This window comes from Chiloscyllium plagiosum, unplaced genomic scaffold (genome assembly GCF_037043375.1).
Source record: "Chiloscyllium plagiosum isolate Xiang-an unplaced genomic scaffold, Cpla_swu_hap1 HiC_scaffold_7, whole genome shotgun sequence".
NCBI lineage: Eukaryota > Metazoa > Chordata > Chondrichthyes > Orectolobiformes > Hemiscylliidae > Chiloscyllium > Chiloscyllium plagiosum.
The window spans coordinates 31,410,914-31,436,812 of record NW_028270145.1 but is presented as its reverse complement, the minus strand read 5'-3'; the positions used below and the strand labels follow the sequence as shown (position 1 = coordinate 31,436,812).

Here is a 25,899-nt window from a genome sequence, read left to right as displayed (position 1 = left end):
CCTCACAGCATCAGGGTCCCAGGTTCAATTCCAGCCTTGGGTAACTGTGTGGAGTTTACACATTCTCCCCTGTCTGTGTAGGTTTCCTTCGGGTGCTCCGGTTTCCTCCAAAAGCCCAAAGATATGCAGGTCAGGTGAATTGGCCATGCTAAATTGCCCGTAGTGTTAGGTGCATTAGTCAGAGGGAAATGGGTCTGAGTGGGTTACTCTACTGAGGGTCGGTGTGGACTGGTTGGGCCGAAAGGCCTGTTTCCACACTGTAGGGAATCTAATCTAATCTAATCTAATCTAATCCTCACTCTCTGGGTAAACTGCCTGCTATTCTGAAGTTCCCCTATGTGATCCTATGGGGGCGCTGTGTCCCCTTCCAGCACCAGGTATACCAGGGTCTTATTACTCAGATACAGCGCAGGATGGTCAGCCCTCCAGAACAGTTCTGAAGTCTGCACCAATAATGTTCAATCTCGTTCCTACTGCTCTGGACAAACAAAATCCCAGGAGAAATGTCATCGGGCCAAATAAAAAAAAGGTGCTTTTTATTCACTTGTGTGGACTTTTGTATTCATTGCCAGAAACATTTGATGTTGGGAGGGATAATGTTGGAGGGATAATGTCTCGACTGTCAGGAATTATCCAGTCAGACAAAGAGGCAGATGGTTATGATCTGTGTGGGAGGGTGGGACTCTCCAAAGACAGACGTGTTGGCTGACCAATGGTGAGAGGGTGAGGGTGGGTCACGGGAGGCAGGGGACGTGGCATCAAATGCTCTCGGAATACGGATGCGCAGAGCGAGTGATCCTAATGTGGGGAGAGCTCCCTGAACCCTGCCCACCCTAGGCCAGGAAACATGTTCAACAGGGGATACTTACAGTGAGGCCAGAGTCGCCTGGAGGGCCAGGATCACCCTGAAACCAAACAAGAGAAAAAACACATTTAGTTCAAAATAAAGAGAGACATTCCATTTGGATAGAGTGCCTCCTCATTTACTAGCTTGACTAGTTTAACTGGCTTTGAAAAATGCTCTCCTCTCCCGACCCAAACATCCCGTTACTCACAATGATGTGGAGCTTTGAGGCTCTTTGGGGTAAGCAAACATGTCCAATGAGGTTAAAAATCACAACACCAGGTTATAGGCCAACAGGTTTAATTGGAAGCACTAGATTTCGGAGCGCTGCTCCTTCATCAGGCGGCTGTTGAGCATAACCACCTGATGAAGGAGCGTCGCTCCGAAAGCTAGTGCTTCCAATTAAACCTGTTGGCCTATAACCTGGTGTGGTGTGATTTTTAACTTTTCAACCCCAGTCCAACACCGGCACCTCCAAATCTTGTCCAATGAGGTCACTCGATTAAATCCACACTGGATTTGATGGGCGAGATATTGTCTATTTTCCTACATGCCTCAGGGGAGGGGAGAAATCCAAAAGTCCTGACTTGGCCCAAGTGGAGAGAAGACCCAAAGTGTAGGCTCCGAGCCAATGGGCTGTTTTATTGGATAAAAGCTCCAATGAGCTTTGCTGACTGTGTTCGCGGTTGAATGTTAAGAGTTTAAATACATTATCTCTATCCAGTAAGAATAGCATCTTTCAGGATCCAGGCCTGAAGATTCCTACTGGATCTACCTCGATGTGAGATCAGAAATTCTGGTCTCTCTCTTTCTCGCTAGGTTCCAGGGACTCCTGAAATGACCACAATGAGGCTTTATCCAGCTGTTACAAAAGCCCTTGACATATTAGGTGTCAAATGAAATTTGCTCACAAACTTGTCACAATTGTCATTCTCCAAATGCCACCTCCCAATTTCTGGGAATGTTTTAAGTTCCCATTATCCATTAGTGGTGAGGAACGTAGCCCTGATTTTCTCAACTTCCCAGAATGCAAATGAAATTCCTCTGCTGGAAGTGAGGACCATAGACAGACCCTTAGGTATCTCTAAGTTCAGGTTTTGTTTCCATACATGGTGGTGGGAGCACGACTGTAATCCCTACCATTTCAGTGATGATTTGCACTCGCTGACTGCTTCACATTAGTATGGCATTCTCAGCAACTGTTTCCTGCAAGTATTCTGAGTAGAGTGGTGACATTTTTCTAGGCCATGACTAAACAATATTGTCACTTAAAAGCACCCTAAGAGCGCGGATCCAGGATCTTCAACACAAGCTACCTCTCCCGATGGGATACTGAAGACTTTTAAGAAGCTGCTTGGAAGTTACAGGATCAGAAAAGACCCAGCACGTGGAAAGCAAGGGGAATCAAATGAGGCCTTGGTTCATTTGGATTACTGTGAGCCTTTTGTTTGATAGTAGGAAGGCCACTTCTGAGTCAAGACATGTAGGATTCATTCTGGCAGCTTAGAATACAGTCTCCATGAGCGTTGAACTGCAATGGGACTGATCCAGAGTTCTTCACCTTAACCTGTGCTGCAGACAGTTTGTGGCATCGAACATCAGTGCTGCATTACAAGATCCAAACTGGAGAACCTTTCAAACAAGTGGCACTTACCTCCCTACCGGGCCCTCCTGGGTTCCCTCTGTTTCCTGGCTCACCCATTGGTCCCGGGTCACCCTAGAGGGAAAGGAGTAGCACAGTGTGATGCATTCTTCATGTAACTCGATGTTTACAGTTGCTTCAACGTTTAAAGACTTAATGTCAAAAGGCTGGTGGCTTGGTCAAGAACTGGTAAGGTATGGTCAAAGAGGAATGCGATACTCATTAAACTGGAGTGGAGAAGGGGTTTTCTTGTAACATCGGTTGATTCAGTAAGAGACGAGGAAACCTGGAGAATACTTACTGGTTCACCAGGGTTCCCCTTAGGACCCGCGTCTCCTTTACGTCCCATTTCTCCTTTGATACCCTGTAGAGAGAAGGTCAGTCTCAGCATTGGGCTAATTGCACTTTGCTCTGCATTGAACAAGTATTCTTCAAACCTGCCTGCCATGCACGAGACTCCAGTCACCCTCACCCCAGCAAAACTATCCCGTCAATCTGCTGCTTAACACCTCAATGCTGTTTGCACGCTCTGTGTTGCGTTTGGCGTACTACACCAGCAATTACACTTTGGTTGCGCAGACTCGTCCTCGTTCATACCAGGACTAAGGGATAATCTATTTGAGGCAATTTAAGATGATTTTAAAAAAGTCAATCCCTCTGCCCCCAGCGCCTCTGGGGAGGGGATGATCCAAGAGGATGCTCCTTAAAGTGAGAGTGAGGCCATTCTGAGGTGAAGCTGGGAAATCTGTTTTCCGTGTTATAATGGGTGTTAAAATGCTGCGATGCTAATCTGGGTGCGGCAAGTCAGGAGCACTTGTCTCAGCAAGAGATGAACTCTGCCTTTTCAATTAAAATGAATTTACACTGAACCTTCCGTTTCACGGGCTATAATAACTCCTCCAAAGCAAAAGCAACTGGAATGGTTGTCATAACTACAGCCACCTCCTTTGGCTTGCCACCTTTGACAATGATCTGCACAACCCACTACACCTCTACATTAACTCACCACACGCTGTGTTCCAAACCAACAGAGGCCTCACTCACCAGATATCCAGGTGGTCCCCTTACTCCCTCATCACCCTGAAAAGCAAAGAGACACACAGCAATGAGCTGCTGCAGATCACTGAGTGAAGGAAAATATCAGAATGAAGTCAGTCAATTAAGAACAGAAGTAAGTTTGGTTATGAATCAGTCAAGATGCTCGATCTGTGCAAACACTGATGCAGCCGATTATTCATAAGGAAGTTACACACACACACTCACACTCTCTCTCCCTCCCTCTCTCTCACACACACAGACACACACAAGTCTACGGGGTGAATTTGCATTTGCAGAATTGTAATTGCAGATACACTCTATTTGTTCAAAAAGTGCTCAATCTGCAGGCAGTAAATCCATGTAATATTTTATAAATTCCTACTTTGGAAATAGAACCAGTCTGACTCAAGACTGGAATACAGACAGACTCTAACCTCACACCTTTAATACATTGTCTGAGCTGAGATGTCACCTTTTCTTCATAAAACCATAAGTTATCTTGAAAATGGGACTTAAAACAAGTTCTGGGATTTATATATTAATGAACCGAAACCTGCAACCCACTCTTAAAGATGAAAGACTTAAAAGCAATCTAGGTTTGTTCAATATATCATTTTAATTGCCTGACACTGTGATCTTTTGCTGTAAATTCTGTGTCTTATAGTCCTGCTCCACAGCTACCTGATGAAGGAACAGCGCTGTGAAAGCTGGTGCTTCCAAATAAACCTGTTGGACTATAACCTGGTGTGATTTTTAACTTTGTCGACCCCAGTCCAACACTGGCTCCTCCACATCATGAATGCAGATGCAATGGATTTGATTGGTAAAGAGGGGGTTGAGTTATGGATTGGTGACCACCTTATAAAAATGCCGTACTCAGAACGCTAAAGCGATGGAACACAGAGGAAGAATGGTTTGGATCCAAATCAAACGCTCACCATACCTGATGTCAAGTAGGTGGACTTTTTTGTTGTGTGAGACGAATATCAAAGGGGCTCCGACAGCTGGTTTATAATGCTGTGTGATGCACTGGCTGAGGTCATGAAGGAATCGCCTTCTCAACCTTTTCCTCTGACCTGAGGCACGGTGATCCTGAGGTGAAACCGTAACCAGTTGTCTCTCTCTCTCTCTCTCTCTCTCCTTAATAAGACAGCAGCCCTATGGGTCTCTGGGACAATGGTGACTTTACTTTCACTTTACAAATATCAAATGGTCAACATAGACATTTTAACTCTGGGAAAACCTAATACGAAGAGACATGTTTTTAAAGGTGAGAGTGGGCAGGTTCGAAGGAGATGGGAGGGGGCAAGTTGTTTTTTACAAACAGGAAGTGGTGTGAGTCTGGAATGTGCTGCCAGGGCTGGTGGTGGAGGCAGACACGACAGGGGCATTTAAGGGACTTTTACATCAGCACTTGAATATACAAGGACTGGACGGAAATGGACGAAGGGGAGGCAGAAGGGATTAGTTTAATTTAGTGTCATGTTCGTCACAATACCGTAGACCGAAGAGCCCGTTCCTGTGAGGCACCATTCTATGTCCTACGGCTGCACAAGTTCCAATTTCAGGGGAAGTGATAAACCTGGTGATACAGACTACTTCCATCCTGATCAGTGAAAATGACCATTACGAATATCACAGAGCAGCTCTTTCGCACTCAGCGGAATGCAGGTCATTCTTGCAGCCTGCTATTTAGCACTAAATGGCTGTTGAAGCATGTTTGTGTGCTCCAGGAACAATTGATGGGATAATCAGAAAAAACAAGACTTCCAAATATTGTGCCAATGTTAAACGGTGCAGGTCAAAACAGGCTCTGCTTCAAGACCCAGCCCATACTGAGCTCACTGATATTACTCAGGGTTTCCTGCCTTGGAAAATATATGTGGTATAGGAGTAAGTCAGATAGCTCTTCCTACGAGACAACAGGGGAACGATGGGCTGAATGGCTTCCTGTGATAAAAAGGGACAGGCCATGAGGAAGCCTGTTGTCCTTTTGCAGACTTTGTCACAACAGGGGCATTGATCTATTTGCAATGAAATGAGGAAAAGTGTTCACCCTTGGGAATGAATGCAACTGGTGTTCCTACAGCTCACTTCCCAATCTTTCAACGTTTACCAAAGGTGATGTTAAAATGCCCTTTGGTTTGCACCACCACCCAGTCCGTTTGCGGACACATTTTGTTTGAAGAGCTTGTACATTTTGTCAGCGGGCTTTGGGTTGGGAATGATTATGCTCCATACCTGGAGCGTTCCAGCCTCAGGCTAAATAAGTAGTCTGCAAACATGCTGAAAATCTCGCCCATAAAGTCATAAGACAGGTTCAAGATGCAAGTAAAACAAGACAGATCGTGTACCTGTTCTCCTCTGGGTCCAGGGAAGCTGAATCCTTGCCTTCCTTTGTCACCCTGAAAGTCAATTCAAGAAAGGAGTCACATCGACAGCAAAGCTCTAACATTCAAAAGAGTTGTGTTTATAAAACAACCTCATACCAATGAGATATTTTTTAAGTATTGACCCACCAAGAGAACATGGAGAAGAGGAGATCTAATTGTAAAGGGTGCACTGGAAACCAGCAGCACAAATCTCAGGTTTAAAATGTTAACTAATGTGAATGTTGAGGTTGAAGGATCTAGGAGCTATCTTCCAGCTCAGTTGTAATACTGACCATCAAAGATCAGGCCCACTCACCGGCCCCTCCCCCCACTAAGTCTTTCCTCCCTTTTCTGCTTGATCATCTTTCTCCTATATCAGTTCCACTGCCTAATATCAACCCTCCCCTTCAGCAATTTCTTCTCCTCTTCGGATCACTCTGGTTACCTTGTCACTCCATGTTACCTTTTTCCTCTGCCTTCCCATCTCTCCTGAAGTATCCCGGCAGCATCTCGTCTTGATCGTTCTTTCCAGTCCCATCCTCAGCCCCCTGCCCCGGGATCCACCTGTTCCTCAAATTGAAGTGCTCTTCATGTGTGAGATTGCCAGTCTCCTGTAAATGAGACCTGAGCCCAGATCGGTGGGCATTGGCACCAACTGCCACACAGATGCCAGGCAATGATCATCTCCAACCACAAAGAATGGAACAATCGGCCCTGGACATTCAGTGGCATCACCACCACTGAACCCCTCACTGTCACCAACCTGGATGTCATAACTGACCAGAAACCCAACCGGACTCACTCTATTGACCTGCTCGTGTAGCCACTGATTCTGAGGCTAGGAATACTGTGGTGAGTAACACACCTCCTGACTCCCCAAAGCCTGTTCATCATCTACAAGGCACACAGCAGGAGTGTGATGGAATATTTCATCACTTTTAACTGCCCTCTGGGCAATTAGGAATGGACAATAAATGCTGGGCCTGGCCAGTGATGCTCATGTACCACAAGCGAATAATAAAAAGTGAGTTATTGTTCTTCTCTCAATTACACACCCAGGTAGTACATAAAACTAAGTGGCTGATAGGCCGGAATAAATCCAAACTATAGGAGAGTCCGAAAGAATTACTTATGCATTAAAGACCTTGAGGAGATCTATACTTTCCCCATTGTGCTTTGGCCAAACAAATTGTTACAAAAAAATAAAGTATTACAACATAATTTTTACAATACCATAAATCATCTATTACTACCTCATCTTACTTTCAGGGCACCCTGTACAATATTACAATCTCGCTTTCTTTCTTTCAGTTGAGTACGTCCACTTAACAATCCCGCCCGCCTACCTTCGGACCCGATGGTCCTGTCTCTCCCCTTGGTCCAATCTCACCAGGATCTCCTCGCGTTCCCTGAGCAAAACAAAAAGCAGGTTTAAATGGGTTGCAGATTCCCTGAACCGTGTCAGACACGGCTCACGTAACCGAGGCACGCCCATCTGTCATTGGCTGGATGAGTTACCTCATTAACAGGGGCAAAACGGCAGCCTAGATGAGCTGGACCTCATATGCACGTGGAAGACAGGCTGGCAAGATTCATCTTTGTTGGCACTGGCAAGCAGACACAGTGAAGGCAAGGACACTAAACAATGGGCTGAATGGCCTTCTTCTCCACTGTAACAATTCGGTGGTGCAGATACCTTCTCTGTCTCACCTTCAGAAAACATTACTTGCCACTTTGCTGGTGGCACCCTTTTTCAATTCAGCCTGTGTTGAGATAATCCTGATAAGCAACAGTTCCAAACAGCCTGCCTTACTATAGCAGTGAACAGTGAGTCTGCATATGGTGTATAGTGGGTGCGTGGGCTTTGGAAGGGCTTTGAGTTGATAGCGAGCTCAGAGGGTATGGGTAAATCATACAGCAGCATGGACGTGACCTGGAGAGGGCGCACAATACAAATGGGTGAGAGGGTTCAAAATGTCTCAATACAACTGGGATGTAGTCCTCGAACACTTAGTAGCCAAGCAGCTGTCCAGGTTCGGCGTCTTTTGAGTCATGAAGTAAATGCACTCGATTCTCACTAAATGGGCGACACGGTGGCACAGTGGTTAACACTGCTGCCTCACAGTGCCAGGGTCCCAGGTTTAATTCCAGCCTTGGGCGATTGTCTGTATGGAGTTTGCACATTCTCCCCGTGTCTGCATGGGTTTCCTCCGGGTGCTCCGGTTTCCTCCCACGTTCTAAAGATGTGCAGGTCAGGTGAATTGGCCATGTTAAATTGCCCATAGTGTTAGGTGCATTAGTCAGAGGGAAATGGGTCTGGGTGGGTTACTCTTCGGAGGGTCGGTGTGGACTTGTTGGGCTGAAGGGCCTGTTTCCACACTGTAGGGAATCTCAACATCTCAACTGCTTCCACTGCCCAGCTCTGTAGCAGAAATCCAGTCTGCACAGTTACAGAACGGTGTAGTACTGACAAAGATATACTCCATGTTCATTCCTCTTCAGAACTAATATATATCCCGAGCAACCTCACTGATGGTCTCGGTGAACCTCAGTTCCCTGAAGATGTGTATTATACATGCACAGCGATGCGACACACTGTGACATCAGAGCTCCCAAAGCTGACTTGCACTGATTTAAGAAAGCCTGCTGACTGCAGAGAGAAAGACACCCAATGTCAGGCTGACTGCTCGCTTTGTGCACCAATAATGAGATACGCTACAGTGGCCAGCATTGCTGGATCATCCTGGAACAGTGTTGCAAATAATGCAGGAGGAAAAGGTCGGCACCATCGTAAAAATGCCCGATGCTCTCCTCAAAAGTCTTCTTGTTTTTGAGCTGTAGGAATATTGGGAACTGGGTAAAGAGCAGAATGAGGGAGTGTGGGGGAGGAGAAGTGAGAGGTTCAGCTGGAGGTCAACCAGAGTTGGTAACCTTAGGTTGGGCCACACTGCACTCATTGGTGATAAAGAAACGGCAACTTACATTCGAGCCTGCCACTCCAGGTGACCCTGGGGATCCTCTCGGTCCAGGAAGCCCAATGTCTCCCTGTAAACAAAGTGAAGATCTCTGTGAGTGAAGAGGAAACAGGAGTTTTCCCTGATATCTCCAGCACAGAAGCCAGTGGAATGGCCAGTGTTGGCCAAACAGAGGGGAAAGCTTCTGTCCACTTCAGGCCAAGATGACCACGACAGATCTTCCCCTTGGCGTGGCAACAAAAAATATTTTGCACCAAGTTCCAACACAAGCCCTTCATGCGGCATTAAGATCAGGAGTGGCTCCCATTCAATGCAACAGGACGCTGCCATTCAGCCCCTCAAACTTGATATGCCATTAAATTAGATCCTGGCTGATTATAGTAATCTACCTCGGGCTTATTTCCCTTGACTATGAAGAAAACTCGATCCTTCTGAGTTTTTGGAGTTTTTGATTGACACCACCTCCCTTCCTACTGCACCCAAACCCCTTTTTCAGCCTCTGTCACTTCTGAGAAAGGAGGGTTCCAGATTCCCAGGAACCTTTGTGGGAACAATTGCCTCCTAAATCTACTCAGACTCCTTCCGACATTCCTTCGAGGGAACCCAAGCCTAGTCCACAGAGCCTTTCACGTAACCCTTTCAATCCCGGTCTTTTTCTGGTGAATCTGCTTTCTGTCCTCCGAAAGTCCAGTAGCCCTTCCCCTTCAAGGCCATTCGACCCTCCTTGAGGGATATTACGCAGAACTGAACAGCACATTCAGATGGGCTCCAAGCAGAGCTCTGTACAACTAGACTTCTATTTCAGTCACCCACCCGAGGTAATAGTGAACGCTCCAGTAACTTTTTCAAATCATTTTTTGGGTGCGCCCCATTTAGTGATTCTGCACTTTGACCACGTAAGTCTCCCTGCTCATTCACATTCACAGAAAATATTTATTGGATCAGTCATTAGTTTTCCATGGCGGCCATCTTCTGATATTACAAGATGAGCCATTACCTTTTCACCTTTGAGTCCAGCTTCACCTGGCAATCCTCGTACCCCTTCATTTCCAGCGTCACCCTGTATGTGGATGAAGAATGTGGTTAGTAAGTTGAAAGGCACAGTTATTTCAGCTTTCAGCACGGCTTGCCACAACTGCAGCTTTACAGTCGCGCATTGGCGACACCCAAATTAAATGTCTGCAAGAGCAAAGTGACCCTGTTCAATGTCTTTTCCTGTGGCAAGACTGGCAAAACAGGTTGGCATCAACTCCAAGTCTTGCCTGACAACTTTAGAGTTGCCAACTCAGAGTGGGTATATTCTTGGAGGTATGAACTCCTGCTTTTAGCTGCCACTCCAGATCCTCTGTCTAAGAGCTTTTTGCCTTATGATTGCATAACAAGTAGGAACGATTGAAGAAGTTGCAGAGATAGACAACATGTGGCCTGATGAACTTGTCCTAGCCATGCCCAGTACATTTTTTATAGGAAAAAACATATCTTAGACATGGCTAGGACAAGGTCATCAGGTTGTACGGTGAACCTGGAGAGGTGGGAACCCCCCAATAACTTCACCCAATGGGCCACAAATGCCACTTTGAAAGGGGCAATGCCACCAGCTGGCAAGTACAACATTTAGCACCAGATACCAACAATCCTGGCACAGTGCAGCTGAGTAAATGGCTGACTCTGCCAGTGGAGGTTTCCAGATTGCTGGGAGAACTCCTGCCAAACCTCTACCCTTCTCCTTCAGCTTTCTCTCCCTCCCACATTTCACTGGCGTGATCAATGAGAAAGCGCTGGGGAAATGAAACAAAATTTGTCCTCACCTTCTCTCCCACATCTCCTTTCGGCCCAGGACTGCCTTTAGATCCCAGATCACCTCTGCGACCCTAATGTTCAGAATGAAGGGAAAATGAAGGGAAAAACAAGTTGAGAACTTCCCATTGCATGGGCATTGAGACTTTACCATCTCAGCCTAACAAGAAGCTTGCAAATACTGTTTAATCCTTTTAATTCTAATGTGCAATGGTTTATAGAGGCCACAATTTTAACTCAAAGTGTTTTGAGTGAATTAAATTTGGGTATAGATATACTTATATGTATATGTTTATTGCTATATACAGTGATGCACACACAACCGCATGCCTCTAAAGTGCACATTCTTTATCAATGCCTGGAAATTAACTACATAAACATGACGAATAAATTAAAGATTACCACATCGCCTTTGGGTCCAGGAATGCCTTTGTTCCCCTGTGAAGTCAAACAAACAACGCAACGTCAGTCAGTAAGAAGTCAACCTTCGCCGGCTGCTTCCTATGCGCTTTATCCCCGTTGCATTCCTGGCTTGATCACGGCACATTTCCTTCCACATTGGGACAAACAGACTGGCACCTCCATGGGTCTCACCCTCGCCCGTCCACAGTCATCTCATCCCTTCTTCAACCGGGTTCAGCCAAAGTGCCAGGAGCAGGATCTCACCTTCTGCCTGATCACTGCGTGGGCCTCTGGTCTGAATGTGTGGGATCACTGCCAGAGCAAGGGGTAGAGCAGCACTCCATGCTCCCTGCAGCCACAATTGCCAGTTCCATCCCAAATCCCACAGTCGAGGCCAGTAATCTGTAGGGAACTGAGTCTGCTGCACCTACAGTAGGTACATGACCAGCCTGCAGGTTAAAAGGAGGGACTCTTTCACCCCACCGTCAGCTCCCAGACTAAGGGGAAAAAGCCACTGGCTCCAATGGCATGCATAGCTCTAGTCCACACGAGGTTAGACGCTGGCTGAAGCTAATTGTCTTAAATCTCATAAAAGGTTTCTTTCTCTCTTTGTGAGAGAGCCACATCAATTCTTAGTTGGTCCCAGATCCACAGAGGGCCCGCTGAACAATGTAACAGGAGGAGTTGCTGGAACAGTTCAGGAGATCTCCTACATGCCCACCCAGTCGATGCAATGGGCACAGGCAAAACGTGCACCCAAGGCAAAAATGGCTGGAAGGAGAGAGGGATGGATTTCCTGATTTCTCCAGGCCGGCCCACCGGCTGGAGGTACGTTTCGTCAGCATCCTCACCTGAACTGGAATTCTGGGATCAATAGGGTAACTCCCCCTCCCCCCAGTCACTTAGTCTCCATACACGAACGATTTGTTACTGAGAAGGGCAATCAGGTTAGAATTACAATTAACAGAGAGCAGATTCAAAAGAGCTCAATCAAAGTCAGGATTGGTGACTGTAATGGTTAAAAAGAAACACATTGTGAATGAATCACCTAATATTTCCTTCAAATTAACGTTACTATTGTTACATTTGCTCATTCTAAAGTTTTAAAAGCTGGCGTGGAAACAAGGGGCTGGAAGCATGCCACAAAAAGTAAGTGTTTACAGTCAGGGCCTCTTTATCAACAGATTCAGAATGTTAACTTGATGCAATATTAGAAGAATAAATATTTAACGCCAGAGGAAAAAGAAGCCAAGGAATATCTTTCTTTAAAAAATGGACAGAAAAACAAATGGGGAGAAAGCAAGAATAAAGTGCAAAAAGAGTGGAGATGGAACAAGATACATAGGAACAGAAAACAGGGCCTGGAGTAGGCCATTCGGCCTGTCGAGTTGGCTCCCCCAGCCAATATGATCACAGCTGATCATCCTGCCCGTTCCTCCTTTCTCCTCACACAACTTTGACTCCTTTATCCCTCAATTCTTTCTTGAAGACATTCAATTTTTGGCCTTGGTAGCACTAAAGGGGTGAAGAGCATGGAGTTCAAGAGATATAAACAAGGCAGAAAGAGAGAGAGAGAGAAAGGAGGGGGAGAGTTTGAAGATAAAGAAAAGCAGAGAGTGGACAAGTGATTCGCTCTAACCACAAAAGGAAAATATCAAAAGGAGAATGTATAGTACAGGAAAGGGGAGGCAGGAAGACAGAAACAGCAGACAGAGGAAGGGAGGATGAAAGAAAAGAGGAAGGAATGGAAGAAAAAATGAAAGCAGAAAGACTAGACAGTGAAAGGTTCAGAGACGACAAAGGTAAATGACCAGAGCTACACTCAGTTTCTAAGAAAACTTGGGAGAAATGGACACCAGACAGTAAAAGACAGTGAGAGAGCAGGGATCAGTCTGAGAGATTATATACAGAATTCCTAGAGTGTGGAAGCAGGCCATTCAGCCCATCAAGTCTATACCGAGCCTCCAAAGAGCTTCGCGCCCACACTCACCCCTGTAACCCCACATATGAGAATGGAGTAATCACCAATGCTCTAACGGTCTTCATCATGACAAAGGTTAACTTCCTCTTACCCACTTAGACTACAACGAACCCAGGCACCAAGATTCAACCACTTGCATTAAAAAGCAGTGGATAACCCAGACCCTACCACCTTGCTTTTGGTTCAAAATGTTCAAAGTTACCTTTGCACCTTTCTGACCCATTAGGCCTGGACGCCCAGGAGGTCCCAGTTGCCCCTAAGAGAAAACAAAAAGCATTAAATCAAGGCATCTGAAGATATAATCTATTATTGCACATGTCTTCTGTATCAATCCGGATTCTGGCAGAAAGATGATGGGACCTGGTGCTTGGCCTGTTTTTAATCACCTCCTATCTCATTCCCCACTATGTTTTAACCCTACCCCTCATTTCCTTAGCGTGGTCAGGATTGGGAGCCGTATTCAGGCTGGGGTTGAACTATTTAAGACAGGTTCAAACAAACCTATTGCTCTCTATTCCTTTATTTATGAAGAGCAGCAAAAGTTCAAGTTGCTGTGATACGAGTGTGTGTGTGTGTGTGTGCGCGCGTGTAAAATGTGAGGTAAGCATCAGCAATGATGAGATACAATCTACAGGGACAGCACATTACCTCAATATAGCTCAGGGATGGGTCTTACACAATATCGAGAGTAAAAAGGACGTTCTAGGGTGGAGGGGAGGCACGTTTACAGCTTTTGTTTACCTCAACATACCAGTCCTCACCATCCAGCAGTTCAGAATCCCCGGCACCGGGCACGAAAGAAAGGTGGGCCTGCAGAATCTGACACTCCCATTGGCCAACGATGGCAGCTCTTCAGAACAACAGACTCACATCGTCTGTCAACTGGGATTGTGCACGTGCCCAACTGAATGACAGAGCACTCAGCCAATAGCTCAGGCTCCTTGACAGGAGCAGGCCCTGGTTTATTAGCACTGTACTCCCCCATCCTTTATTTATTCACAATGCCACAACATCCCACTGGGGTTATACAAGAATGCACAATCCCACCCTGTTAGGTTCACTCTCTCACATAGGCAGCAAAGCTTAAAAGTGGCCCCTGCTATTGAGCAACTTTATCGTTCGCCGAGTGGTTGCCAACTTAGTCATAAATATCTGTAGCACAGAAGAAGGCCCTTCTGCACTAGTCAAAACCAACCACTTAACTATTCTCATCCTGTTTCTCAGCACTTGGCCCACAGTTTTGCATGCATTGGCATCTCAAGTGCCTAACTAGATACTTGCTAATATTTTCTGCCTCTACCACCCTCAGGAGCAGTGAGTTCCAGATTCTCACCAGCCTCTGGCTGAAAATGTTTTTCCTCACATCGCTAAACCTCTGCCCCTTATCTTAAATCTATACCCCCGGTTACTGATGCCTCCATCAGGGGGAAACTTCATTTCTCTCTATCCTGTCCTACCCTAACAGATACTTGGCTACACATATTATGCAAAGAAAAAACAATTGTGTAACGCCCAGATACTTCATACAGAGGAGCCATTTGGCCTTTTGATTAAGCCATGGTCTGGTATCCCACTCTGAGCACTGCGAGAGCAAGGTAGCTCACAGGTTATAGTGTTCAGCAGCTCCCAGTGACTCCATGGGGCAACATGAAAACCAGTGAGAGCGGCATGTAAAACATGAAGAACACTAAGAAACATTCTCAGCTTCTGATATAGCAGGACATCTTCACTCAGCATTAGATTAATAGGAGCTGTATATGACACCCTGAATTGTTGAATTTATTTGCTGTGTGTACACACAAAGAAACACACACACACACACACACACACACACACACACACACACACACACACACACACACACACACACACACACACACACACACACACACACACACACACACACACACACAAAATGTCTTCCGATGCCTGCCTCCGGAAAGTACTTGCTGGACACTTCCGTTTCATATGATCATTAAATGAATACTAAAGAAGGGACAGTTTTACAACTTGAGCCCAGTCTGGTGGGTACTTATTTGTAGTTCCTCTCTCCCCTGACCAGCCATATTGACAGAAGACCCGATTACCAACACAGGCTTCTGCCAAACCTTCACCAATTGGTGCCAGTCAAGCCCAGAATATCTGAATGAGCTGCTGAATTCCTCAACCCTTGCTTCGCACCATCCCCCACATCCCCCGCCCCCCCAACCCCAAGTGCCTCTGTCCCAAGTCAAATCTCTGGACTGCACGGGTACCAGTTCTCTAAGTTCCATACCACTGATTGAGGAACATTCCCAGATTGACTACTAACTTGACGTTAATTCAGAGGCATTAAGAGCAAGAATGAGATTCCTCAAAGCCAACTCAACACAAGACTAAAACAAAGAGAACTATTCATATGGGTGGGACCTGAATCCAGTCCTAAAGTTTTACAGGAGGTCAGATCATTCCAGGGACTACTCTTCATGGAGATTCCTATGATGGAAGATCTACAACTACCTACATGACATCCAACAGGTCTAGATGCCACTCCTTGCCCCAGGCTTTTATTGTTGTCACCTAGCTAACACCTGCAGTTTCCCCGAGAGAAATCTGCCCACAATAGGTTAAAACAGCAACATGAAACTGCTCCTGCTAAAAGGAGCACTTAAATTTATCAGCCTTTGTCTGGCTAGGCACCAGAATGTTTTCCCATCACCTCCTGTATCTGCAGCCAAAAGCATGGAGAAATTCATAGAAAACCCCTGCAGATAGTGGCCATTCAGCCATTGAGTCTGCACCAACCCTTCAACGAGCCTCCCACTAAACCCACTCTCCCCATTCCCACATCTCTCTCCACCCCCCCCCTCCTCCCCCACCTCATTTCCCATGGCTAATCCACCTGTCCTGCAGATCCCTAGACACTATGGGCAACTGAGCATGGACAAATCACCTAAACTGCGCACCTTTGACTGTGGGAAGAAACTGGAGCACCTGATGGAAACCCACGCAGACGCAGGGAGAACACGCAAACTCCCTCAAAGATGGTCACCTGAGGCTGGCAACAGTGCTAACCACTGTGCTGCCTAATACTTGTACAACATGGCTCTCCACAATAATTGTCCAACAGGTTATGAATTCTACCATACTCACTTTAGGACCTCGGTCTCCTTCATCTCCAGGAGATCCACTTCTTCCTGGGCGCCCAAAGTCTCCCTGAAAGAAAACACACGGCATTATTCAACAGTTGGAGCACCCCTGGGAAGACCAACTGGATCTGCTACTGTGACAGGGCTAGAACATTGGATTGGCTCAGTAGATTCTATCAAAGGAGATCCTCAATGAATAAAAGATGCACCAAATTACAATGGGGGTTACTGACAACTGAACTAAGACAGAAACTAGACATTTTGCAACAACTAACTCCCCTACCATCTCCCCAAAGCCTGTTCACCACCTACAAGGCACAAGTCAGGAATGTGATGGACTGCTTTAGTTTGCCTGGATGGGTGCAGCTCCAAGATCAGTACCTTGTAAACCCATGGTGTCTACCAGCTCAAAGGGCAAGGGCAGTGTGTGCGTGGGAACACCCCTACCTGCAACTCCCACTCCAAACCATGACATGGAAATATATTGCTGTTCCTTCACTGTCACTGGGTCAAAATCTCAGATTGCCTAATATTACTGTGGGTAATGAAGTGCTTCTAAAAGGCAGCTCGCCACCAATTAGATACTAGCAAATATTGGTATAATCAGCAGAGCTCACACTGAATGTGAAAAATACATAGAATTATATAGGATTGATGGTGCAGAAACAGAACGTTGACCCGATTGCTCAAGTTTGTGTTTTTTCTCCCTGCAAGCCTTCTCCCATCCTACTTCATCTCACTATACATCTCCTGTCAGGGGACCCAGTGCTGTATGGAGTCTGGTTTTGGAAATAAACTCAGATCAATTTCCAAGCTAAAGGCAGATGAAAGTTCATACCAGCAAATTCAGTTCCATTTTTGATTGCTCATCAGGATCAAGGAAGTCCTGGTATTTGGAGTCTCTCTAGTGGATGAAAAATTAGGTACTTGTTGCATTTTCTGGGGACTTACTGACCCAAGAACTCTTGAAAATAGGTCTTACCTGAAATTGGGTCGAGTTATTTTTCAGGCATATACAGAGACTGCCTCAAACTTAAATGAGAATCCTAAGGTACATTTTAGGCCCCCTTACAGAAACCGGACACCAATGAGATGGCCAGACATAAGGCCTTAGATTTCTGAGACTTATCAGTCACCATCGCAGCTTAAGAGATAGAATTATTCCCCGGACTCCAAAGTTGTTGGCTTGATCCCCCACCTCCCCTCATTGCCTACTTTGGCCCTTAACTTCAAGCACTTAACTTCAGTCTGATGTTAACGAGATGTACAGCCTGACCTTTGACATCTACAAAGAGCAGGCTGTCCCTGTGGAAGCACCAGCTGCTAACGTGAAAGGGTTCAGAGGTCCCAAGTTTAATTTCCAATCAACCTCAAAAGCTGAGATGAAAAGTACCTGTGAGGTGCAGGATCTTAGGCCCTCCCCCATAAAAAAAGGTCCAAACACACAATATCCCAAAGTGTTTCTGCTTTCTAACATCAGCATCAATTTTTCCCTGGTCTCGGGGCACAGCAAGCTGGCATAAAATCCCTACAGTGTAAAAACAGGCCATTTGGCTCAACAAGTCCACACCGACCCTCTGAAGAGTAACCCACCCAGACCCATTCCCCAACCCTATTATTCTACATTTACCCCTGACTAATGCACCTAAACTACACATCCCTGAACACTGTGGGCAATTTAGCATAGGCAATTCACCTAAACTGCACATCTTTGGATTATGGGAGGAAATCGGAGCACCCGGAGGAAACGCATGCAGACACGGGGATAATGTGCAAACTATACACAGACAGTCACCCGAGATGGGAATCAAACCCGGGTCCTTGGCGCTGTGAGGCAGCAGTGCTAACTGCTACCATGCCATTCAGTTGTGGAGTGGGGGAACACTAGGTTCTGATTTATGGATGAAACATGCTACCTTTGCGAGGTACCTGGATTAAGGTTGGGCGTTAGGTGGAGCTCCAACTTCCTAGTATTGTGACCTTAATCACAGGAAAGGAACATCCCTCCATAACCCACGCCACCTGACCTCTGACCTTGACATTAGAGGGCCAACCAAAACATTCGCTCTAGCTTCAGCATCCATCGTTGGTCAACCAGGCTCTTCTTTCAGCTTGAACACTCACTGGGTGACGTAATAATTAAAAGAAAATGTTTCTCTTTTTTTTTTAAAAGCAGGCACACACACAAACCTTAGGTCCAGGGTCACCAGGAAATCCTCGCTCACCAGCTTCTCCAGGATAGCCAGGGGCTCCCTATGAACAACAGAATCACAGCTTTGTTATACACAGCACAAGGGAAGATGAACGAGAAGCAGCAATTAACCCTTGAAACTCTGGGGGGCTGCAAATACCGTGTATACTCGTGTATAGGTCAATCTCATGCATAAGTAAACCCCTTATTTTTGGGCAAAAAACCTTGTATATTCCATATATCTCCTGTATACGTCAACCCTAGTTCTTCACACAGTTACAGGTCAACATTTATGAGTCAGTGTGCCTGCCCATTGTGGTCCGCTCCAGCTTTCCAGTCTGCTGGCTGTACCGCTCCTTTCTGGGTCTTCTGGTCCACCAGCCGTCACGCTCCGTTCCAGGTTTTCAGAATTACTGTAATGGTACGACAGTACAGGGCGACTGCCATATCCGTGAGTCCGGATTCCGTGATTTCAGTTTCCTGTGGTTTACCGCAGCCCGAACATATTATAGGGGGGACGTTCCAGAACCAGGGAGTAGGGGGCTGCCGGGTCGGTAAATTTCTCATTTAGATGAATGGGTTTGCACCGATCTTCTGCGGTAGATCTTGGAAAGTATTCCCTACATGTACGGGGGCGGGGGACTACTGAACCATTCTACAGTAGCAGGCAGAATAGGGACAGTTGTTTTGTAGACAAATATTCAATAACGGCCATAATTATTTTTCTTTTTGTTGTTTATTATTTTATAGAGAGATCTGGCTCTTGTTTGTCCATTTTTTGACCAAGTATGAATTTCCTCCTCTCGAAAACAAGAACTTGTGTATTAGTTGACCCCCTAATTTCAGCTTGAAAAAACAAAACATCTTCAAAATTCCATCTATACATGAGTATATACGGTATACAGTTCTTTGGTAACACCTTAGTCTCCAGTCAGCCAGACAACATTTTGAAATGAAATCAGGCACGTCCTTCATTAAACAAAACTGCTGACCAATTGAGGATATGGGAGTCTGAGCTGTTTATGAGTTGTGCTGCTGAAACACCCCCACTTCAATTCCATTCTCCATCCCCTCGGGTAGACTCAACTGATTCGGTGCTTTTGTAGTGTGGTCACCATTCCAATGTAGGAAACGCAGAAGCCAATTTATTAACAACAATTCCCACAACCGGCACGGAGTGATGATCAGACAATCTATTTCTTAACTGATGTTGCCAAAAGTGTAAAGACTGGCCAGAAAGCCAAGAACTCCACTTCTTCCCTTCAAAACAGTGCTGTGGAATGTTATATTCCCACTTTAGACAGGTGCGTCCTCCAGTCAATATCTCATTCGAAAGATAGTATCTTTGCCAGGGCAGCACTGGAGGAGAGTCAGTCTCGATATTTTCACTCGAATGCCACTTGAGTACTTGACCGTCTGACTCAGAGCTAGCCACTGAGTGATGGGCGAAAGGCAATAGGGAGCTCGAGATTTGAGTGATTATCACGGACCTATTAAAAACTCTGATCACCAAAGGGCGAGGCCAGTTTCTGGGAGTCTGAGGTGGAAGAAACTGGGTGAACGCAATTTTGTTGCTGAGTTTAACGGGTGGGACCTTGAGCAGCATTTAGAAACAAGGACACTTGCTGAACGATTAATGGGCATACAATGAATGGAGCTTTGGCTCCAGTCACTCACAAATCCCCACCAGATCTCCAAAATGCACTGCACACAACGGGCTCCCACTAACTGGGATTGAGATAATGCCAGTCATCCTTAAAATTGGGTTGCCCAAATTTAGTAACCTTTCAGATACACCGACACTACAGATGTATTCGTGAGAGGAACAAAAGCAACAACTTGCGTTAATGTAGCACCTTTAACATAGTAAAGCATCCCAAAATGCTTCATGACAGCCATTAGATGAAAAATTGATACAAGCCAAAGGAGTCAATAGGAGGATTGGCTGAAACTTAATCAAATAGGTCAGTTTTATTGGAGGCTGGGAAATAGTAGGTAAGCAGAGGTTTCAGGAGGACAGTAGAGAGAATGGGCCATGAATAGCTGAAGGGATGGTCACCAATGACCGTACAAAGAGACTGGGACTGCACAAGAAACTAGAGTACAGAATGGTCGTAGGGCTGTAAAGTAGGAGGAGGCTAAGAAGTAAGGAAGCAGGAGATATGGAGACATTGGATTATCCTTAAAATGAAGTGTTAATAGTTGTAGAGTCAATGTAAATCAGCAAGCAGGGTTGATGGATGAACAGGGCAGTGTGTGTGTTTGGCTACAGATGCATTGAAGTTGAGGGTCAGGAGACAATGGACTATTATATCATGGAGGAATGGAATGGAGCAGTCTGGAGATGATAAAAACATCGATGAGATGCAGAGGCATAGGAGACAGTTACTGCAAAAACAGAAGCAGGTGATCTTGATGATGTCGAGCATGTGGGAGACAAAGGTTCAATTCAGGGTCAAATAAGGCAACAAAACTGCGTACAGTATGGAACAATGACTAATGGAGAGGGGATAGAATCAGCAGGGAGGGAACGGAGGCTGCAGTACAGAGTGGACACAAGGGGCTTAGTTTTCTCCAAGGTTTGGCTGGAGGAGGTTGTGTCAGTCACGTAAATATGGAGCACACCACTAATGCCTTCAGATCATGCAAGGGGCAGAAGTTGGATGAGTTCACCTCGTATCTTTCATGTCCTTCTGCTTTAGGACCCCACAACTTTATCTCACATTGAAGACGCTTCATAGAAAAGGCAATGCCAATCAACAGTGGTTGAAAGAGGTAGGAGGTCAGAAAGTCATGATCAGATGGAGTTTAAAAGTTCAGCTAACTGCACAAAGGAAAGAGAGATGGCCTTGGAAAAGTGAGCTGGACAGGGAGCTAACTGTGACAAAACCCAATTCCAGCACAGCACTGGAGGATTGTGGGGGAGTGAGTCAGTTGCCATTTTGGAAACAGGAAAGAGGAATTTACACAGCAGTAAAGGCCAAAGAGGATTTTACCAGCTTCATTTTCACCTTGCACCTAAAAAATGTCAGCTCTTTGAGAACTATTCTGAAATTGAGAAGAAGTTGAACCTTCAAAAGCCTGTCGAGTTGATGAGAAACATTCAGCACGGAGGGGGAAAGCAAGCATCTGCCTGGCAGATTTTAGTCATGAAAAACACATGGGAACTCCATTTGAAGTTGGAAAAACTATTTAAGCCAAAAATATTTATAGATGAAGAAAGATTATTGGGTGAACTCAGAATGAAGTTCTGGTGATGATGATTGCACTGGTTTGGTACGAAGGCAATATAATTTGAAGCGTTGAAAGATTCAAGACTTTCGTTATTCCATCAAATATCATGAGTGAATCAAGACACATAATTGGAATCAGATGGATGGAGCTTTGGAAGCAGTGAAGGTGTGTTCCATGAGGTGTATGATATTACGGCAATAAAGGCATCAACACTCTGAGGATTGGCCCTTTACAGGAAGATGGCTTGAGAGAGGTTGATAAATGCAAACAGCAAACATGGGCAGGAAGGAATAATGGTCGAGAGACAGGGAAAGTATGAGATGCAAGGAAGGATGATTGAGAGAGGCTGTAGTTGCTAACCTGCCTGATTATATTGGGTTTGGGCAGAATGGAATTTTAGAATCCATATTTTAAAATGGAGGACTAAAGCTTTTCAAATTCTCAAAACTGATTACAAACAAGAGCCTAAAGGAGGATTCCTTGAACGACAAGCATAAAGTAAACCCTCTGGCCCATTTTAACACGCTGCATTACTGAAAAAAAGAGAGTTGAGTTCGATGGTGAGCTGAACTAATTCTCCGAAAGGCAACAATGATTCAGTTACCGGGTCACCAGGGTCTCCTTTGCATCCTGGGGCTCCAATGCGTCCAAGCTTTCCCTGAAAATCAGAAATGAGAAAAAGATCACGTTCACTCCAATTTCTCTGAATGATCTAATCTTGCCAGCAGCATTCACATTTACTATGTTACAGGATCCAAATCGATACATAACAGACATTTGGTACTGCATGCTAAAGCTGTAATAACCAAGTCTATTAAATACATTACACTGTGTGGGTAATGCCGCTGAATTAATGATCTAGAAGGCCAGGCTGAAGTTCTGGGATTAACCCTCACTATGACAGCTTGTAGTATTTATAGTCAATGGATACATCTGGAATTGAAAACTAATCTCAGCAATGGTAATGCTGAAATGATTACTTGTTCTAAAAACCCTTCAGGGGAGATAATCTGCTACCTACACACTGTCTGGGCTACGTATGACTCCAGACCCACCATAATGTGGTTGTCTCTTAATTGCCCTCTGAGATGGCCTAATTAGTGATGGGCTCCCTCTTTTGGATTCCCCATTCAGGGGAAAAAGTTTCTCAGCTTCTCCCTGTCAAGTCCCTTCAGAATTTGGTGTGTCTCTATTAGATCACCTTTCATTTTTCAAAACGCCAGGTAAAATAGTTCAAGCTTTTTCAATTGCTGCTTATAGGACAACCCCCTCAGCCAGGGAACCAGAGCAGTCTGCTTTTAACTGCATCCCCTCTAAGGCAATCTGTCTCTCATTAGGTAAGGATAAAATTGCACACACTTGTGTCGTCATTAATATTCCACACAATTGCAATAGGATTCCTTTACTTCAGATCGAGTAAATAAAACTCAATTAATCAATAAATATGGAATAAAGATTTAGTCACAGTGACCCATGATTGTTGGGAAGACCCATCTGGTTTACTTATGTTCTTTAGGGAAGGAAATCAGCTATCCTTACCCAGTCTGCCTACAAGTTGACTACTAACTTGGAAATGATCGAGCAAGCCACTCAATTGCATCAAGCCAACTATAGAAGGAACATTGCTGTAAGAATACTTGCATTACACGGACTAGCCGTGGTTCAACCAGGCAGCTTACCAGGCCTTTCACAAGTGCAATTAGAGCTGGGCAATAAAATCTGGCCCTCGTTAGCGCCACTCACACTAAGATCAGATTCCAGCATTTTGTCTGCTACTGGTGTCAGGCTTGTTGGCCTGTAGCTCTGTGATTTATCTCCTCCTCTTAATTTGCAGCACACTGTTTGTTATCTTTCGCTACCTTCGGAACTGCTCTTACAGAATTTCCTAAATCCGAGATCACGATCAATGGATTGACTATCACTGCACCTCTCGCTCTCATGTGAAACTCTTGGATTCAGTTAATCAGCTTCAGGGAATTGTTACACTCAATACCACAAATCTTGCTGGTACATTTAAAAAAAACGCATACAAGATTTATTTAAATCCTTATTCTCACCAGAGCCCTGGTTCCTCGTTATTTCTGGAATGTGTTCTGTAGCTTCTGCTGTGAAGACTGTTACAAGACAGTTGTTCCAGTCTCTGCCCTTGCCCTATTATGTTTCTGCCTCCAATTAACTCACATTTACTTCCTCTAATCTTTTCATACTGACATTTATAGAAAGGTTTGCAATCTGTTTTTCATCTCTCTTGTAGTCCACGCTGATATTCTTTTTCTGTAGTAAATTCTGGTGTTTGTTTGCTGATTTCTGACATTCTCCCAACTCGAAGGCTTGCTAATCCTTTCGGCAGCATTATAAACCTTTTCCTTTGGTCTGATTTAACTCCCCTAGTCAATTCATGGGTAGAGCACTTTCTCTGTGGGATTTTTTTGCCTTGAAAATAGTATTTTTTGGTTAAAATATGTTTTAGTTCTCTAAAAGCCACCCACTGTTTGTTTGTTTACCTTCATGTTGTTTAATGTAATTTCCCAATCTATGAATAAAAATGAATTCTAACCACAGTCTTTTTCCCCTTACTGTTGCTTAGCTCTAGCTCTTCTTTTTGATTCTCTGAGATAATATACTTTCTCTTTACTGTCTTTATCTCACACCTTACCATTAGGGCTGCTGTTTCTCCTTTTCCAATGTGCCCATCTCTTCAAAACATTAATGTACAGTTAGTTCCTAACATTGGTCACATTCATTGGTCACCACATCTCTGTAATGGTCATTAAATAAAACCCACATTTCTATCTTTACTATTAATTCATTCAATTTGTCACAAAATATTCCATACAGTTACTATGCCTCTAGCTTTACACTTTGCCTTGTGGTACCTCAGTGACTAATATTCTATTCTCTTTGTTACCTTGTTGTCCCATCAGGACTCAGTTGGTTTATTCTTACCCAAACACTGCCCTGTCCCAGAGCCTTAACATTTCTCTCACTTCTTCTGAATTCACCTTTTCCTGAAGCTTTTCCAAAAGAGCTTCTGATGTGCTCAATCAGCACTCAATAGTACAGTTGCAGTCCAGACTGGAAGCTACATATTTCTGACCATAGACTCATACAATATAGAAGAGGATCTTTGGCTTATCAAGTCTGAACCACCAAAAATACACTCAGCCTACACTTGTCCCATTTCCCCACACTAGGCCCAAAGCCTTGTATCTGGATCAGTGGTGCTGGAAGAGCACAGCAATTCAGGCAGCATCCGAGGACAGGCAAAATCAACGTTTCGGGCAAAAGCCCTTCATCAGGGCTTTTGCCCGAAACGTCGATTTTGCCTGTCCTCGGATGCTGCCTGAATTGCTGTGCTCTTCCAGCACCACTGATCCAGAATCTGGTTTCCAGCATCTGCAGTCATTGTTTTTACCCAAAGCCTTGTATGTTGTGACACTTCAAGTGCTCATCCAAATACATTTTAAAGGCTGTGAAGTTTCCCCGCCTCAACTACCTTCCCAGGCAGTGCATTTCAAACTCGCACCTGCCTCTGGGTGAAAAAGGTTTTCCTCAAATCCCTTCTAAACTACTTGCCTCTCACTTTAAAAGTGTACCCCCTTGTTCTTGACTCTTTGACTAAGGAGACCATCTGCTTTCCATTCACCCTGTCCATTAATCTTATACACTTCAAACAGGTCCACCCTCTCAGCCTTCTCTGCTCCAAAGAAACCACCCAGCCTCTCTTCATTACTGAATTGCTCCATCCCAGTGGATCTCCTCCATACAGTGTGGACGCAGGCCATTTGGCCCAACAAGTCCACACCAACCAAACAGCATCCCACCCAGACCCACCCACATACCCTAGCCCTGTAATCCTGCATTTCCCATGGCTAATCCGCCTAACCTGGAGATCCCTGGACATTATGGGCATTTTAGTATTGCCAATGCACCTGGCCTGCAGATCTTTGGACTGTGAGAGGGAACTGGGGCACCCGGAGGAAGTCCACGCAGACACGGGAGAACATACAAATTTCTTACTGACAGTCGCCTGAGGGTGGAATTGAACCAAGGTCCCTGGTACTGTGAGGCAGCAATGCTAACCACTGAGCCACCGTGCCACTCAGCTGTACAATCACATCCTTCCTATAGTGTGCTGACCAGACTGCACACAGTACTCCAGGTGTGGCCTAATCAAAGTTCTTTATAGCTGCAACATAACCTCCCAACCTTTATAATCTATGCCTCAACTGATAAAGGCAAGAGTTTTGTATGCCTTCTAAACTAGTCTCTTCATCTGTCCTGTCTCCTTCACG

At 45.1% G+C, this 25,899-nt stretch overlaps 1 protein-coding gene across 2 annotated transcripts in view; it reads right to left on the bottom strand.

Moving 5' to 3' along the window:
* Positions 1-25,899, bottom strand: part of col6a2 (collagen, type VI, alpha 2) — a 74,798-nt gene that overhangs the window by 18,833 nt on the left and 30,066 nt on the right. For both annotated transcript variants that reach the window (XM_043693334.2, XM_043693333.2), the window contains exons 11-24: positions 22,209-22,262; positions 18,370-18,432; positions 16,184-16,246; positions 13,254-13,307; positions 11,071-11,106; positions 10,680-10,742; positions 9,869-9,931; positions 8,879-8,941; positions 7,243-7,305; positions 5,879-5,929; positions 3,531-3,566; positions 2,788-2,850; positions 2,499-2,561; positions 870-905 (exon numbers count right to left, since the gene is read on the bottom strand). In XM_043693334.2, coding sequence (XP_043549269.2) covers positions 870-905; positions 2,499-2,561; positions 2,788-2,850; positions 3,531-3,566; positions 5,879-5,929; positions 7,243-7,305; positions 8,879-8,941; positions 9,869-9,931; positions 10,680-10,742; positions 11,071-11,106; positions 13,254-13,307; positions 16,184-16,246; positions 18,370-18,432; positions 22,209-22,262 — 771 coding nt within the window. The remainder of the gene's footprint in view (positions 1-869; positions 906-2,498; positions 2,562-2,787; positions 2,851-3,530; positions 3,567-5,878; positions 5,930-7,242; positions 7,306-8,878; positions 8,942-9,868; positions 9,932-10,679; positions 10,743-11,070; positions 11,107-13,253; positions 13,308-16,183; positions 16,247-18,369; positions 18,433-22,208; positions 22,263-25,899) is intronic.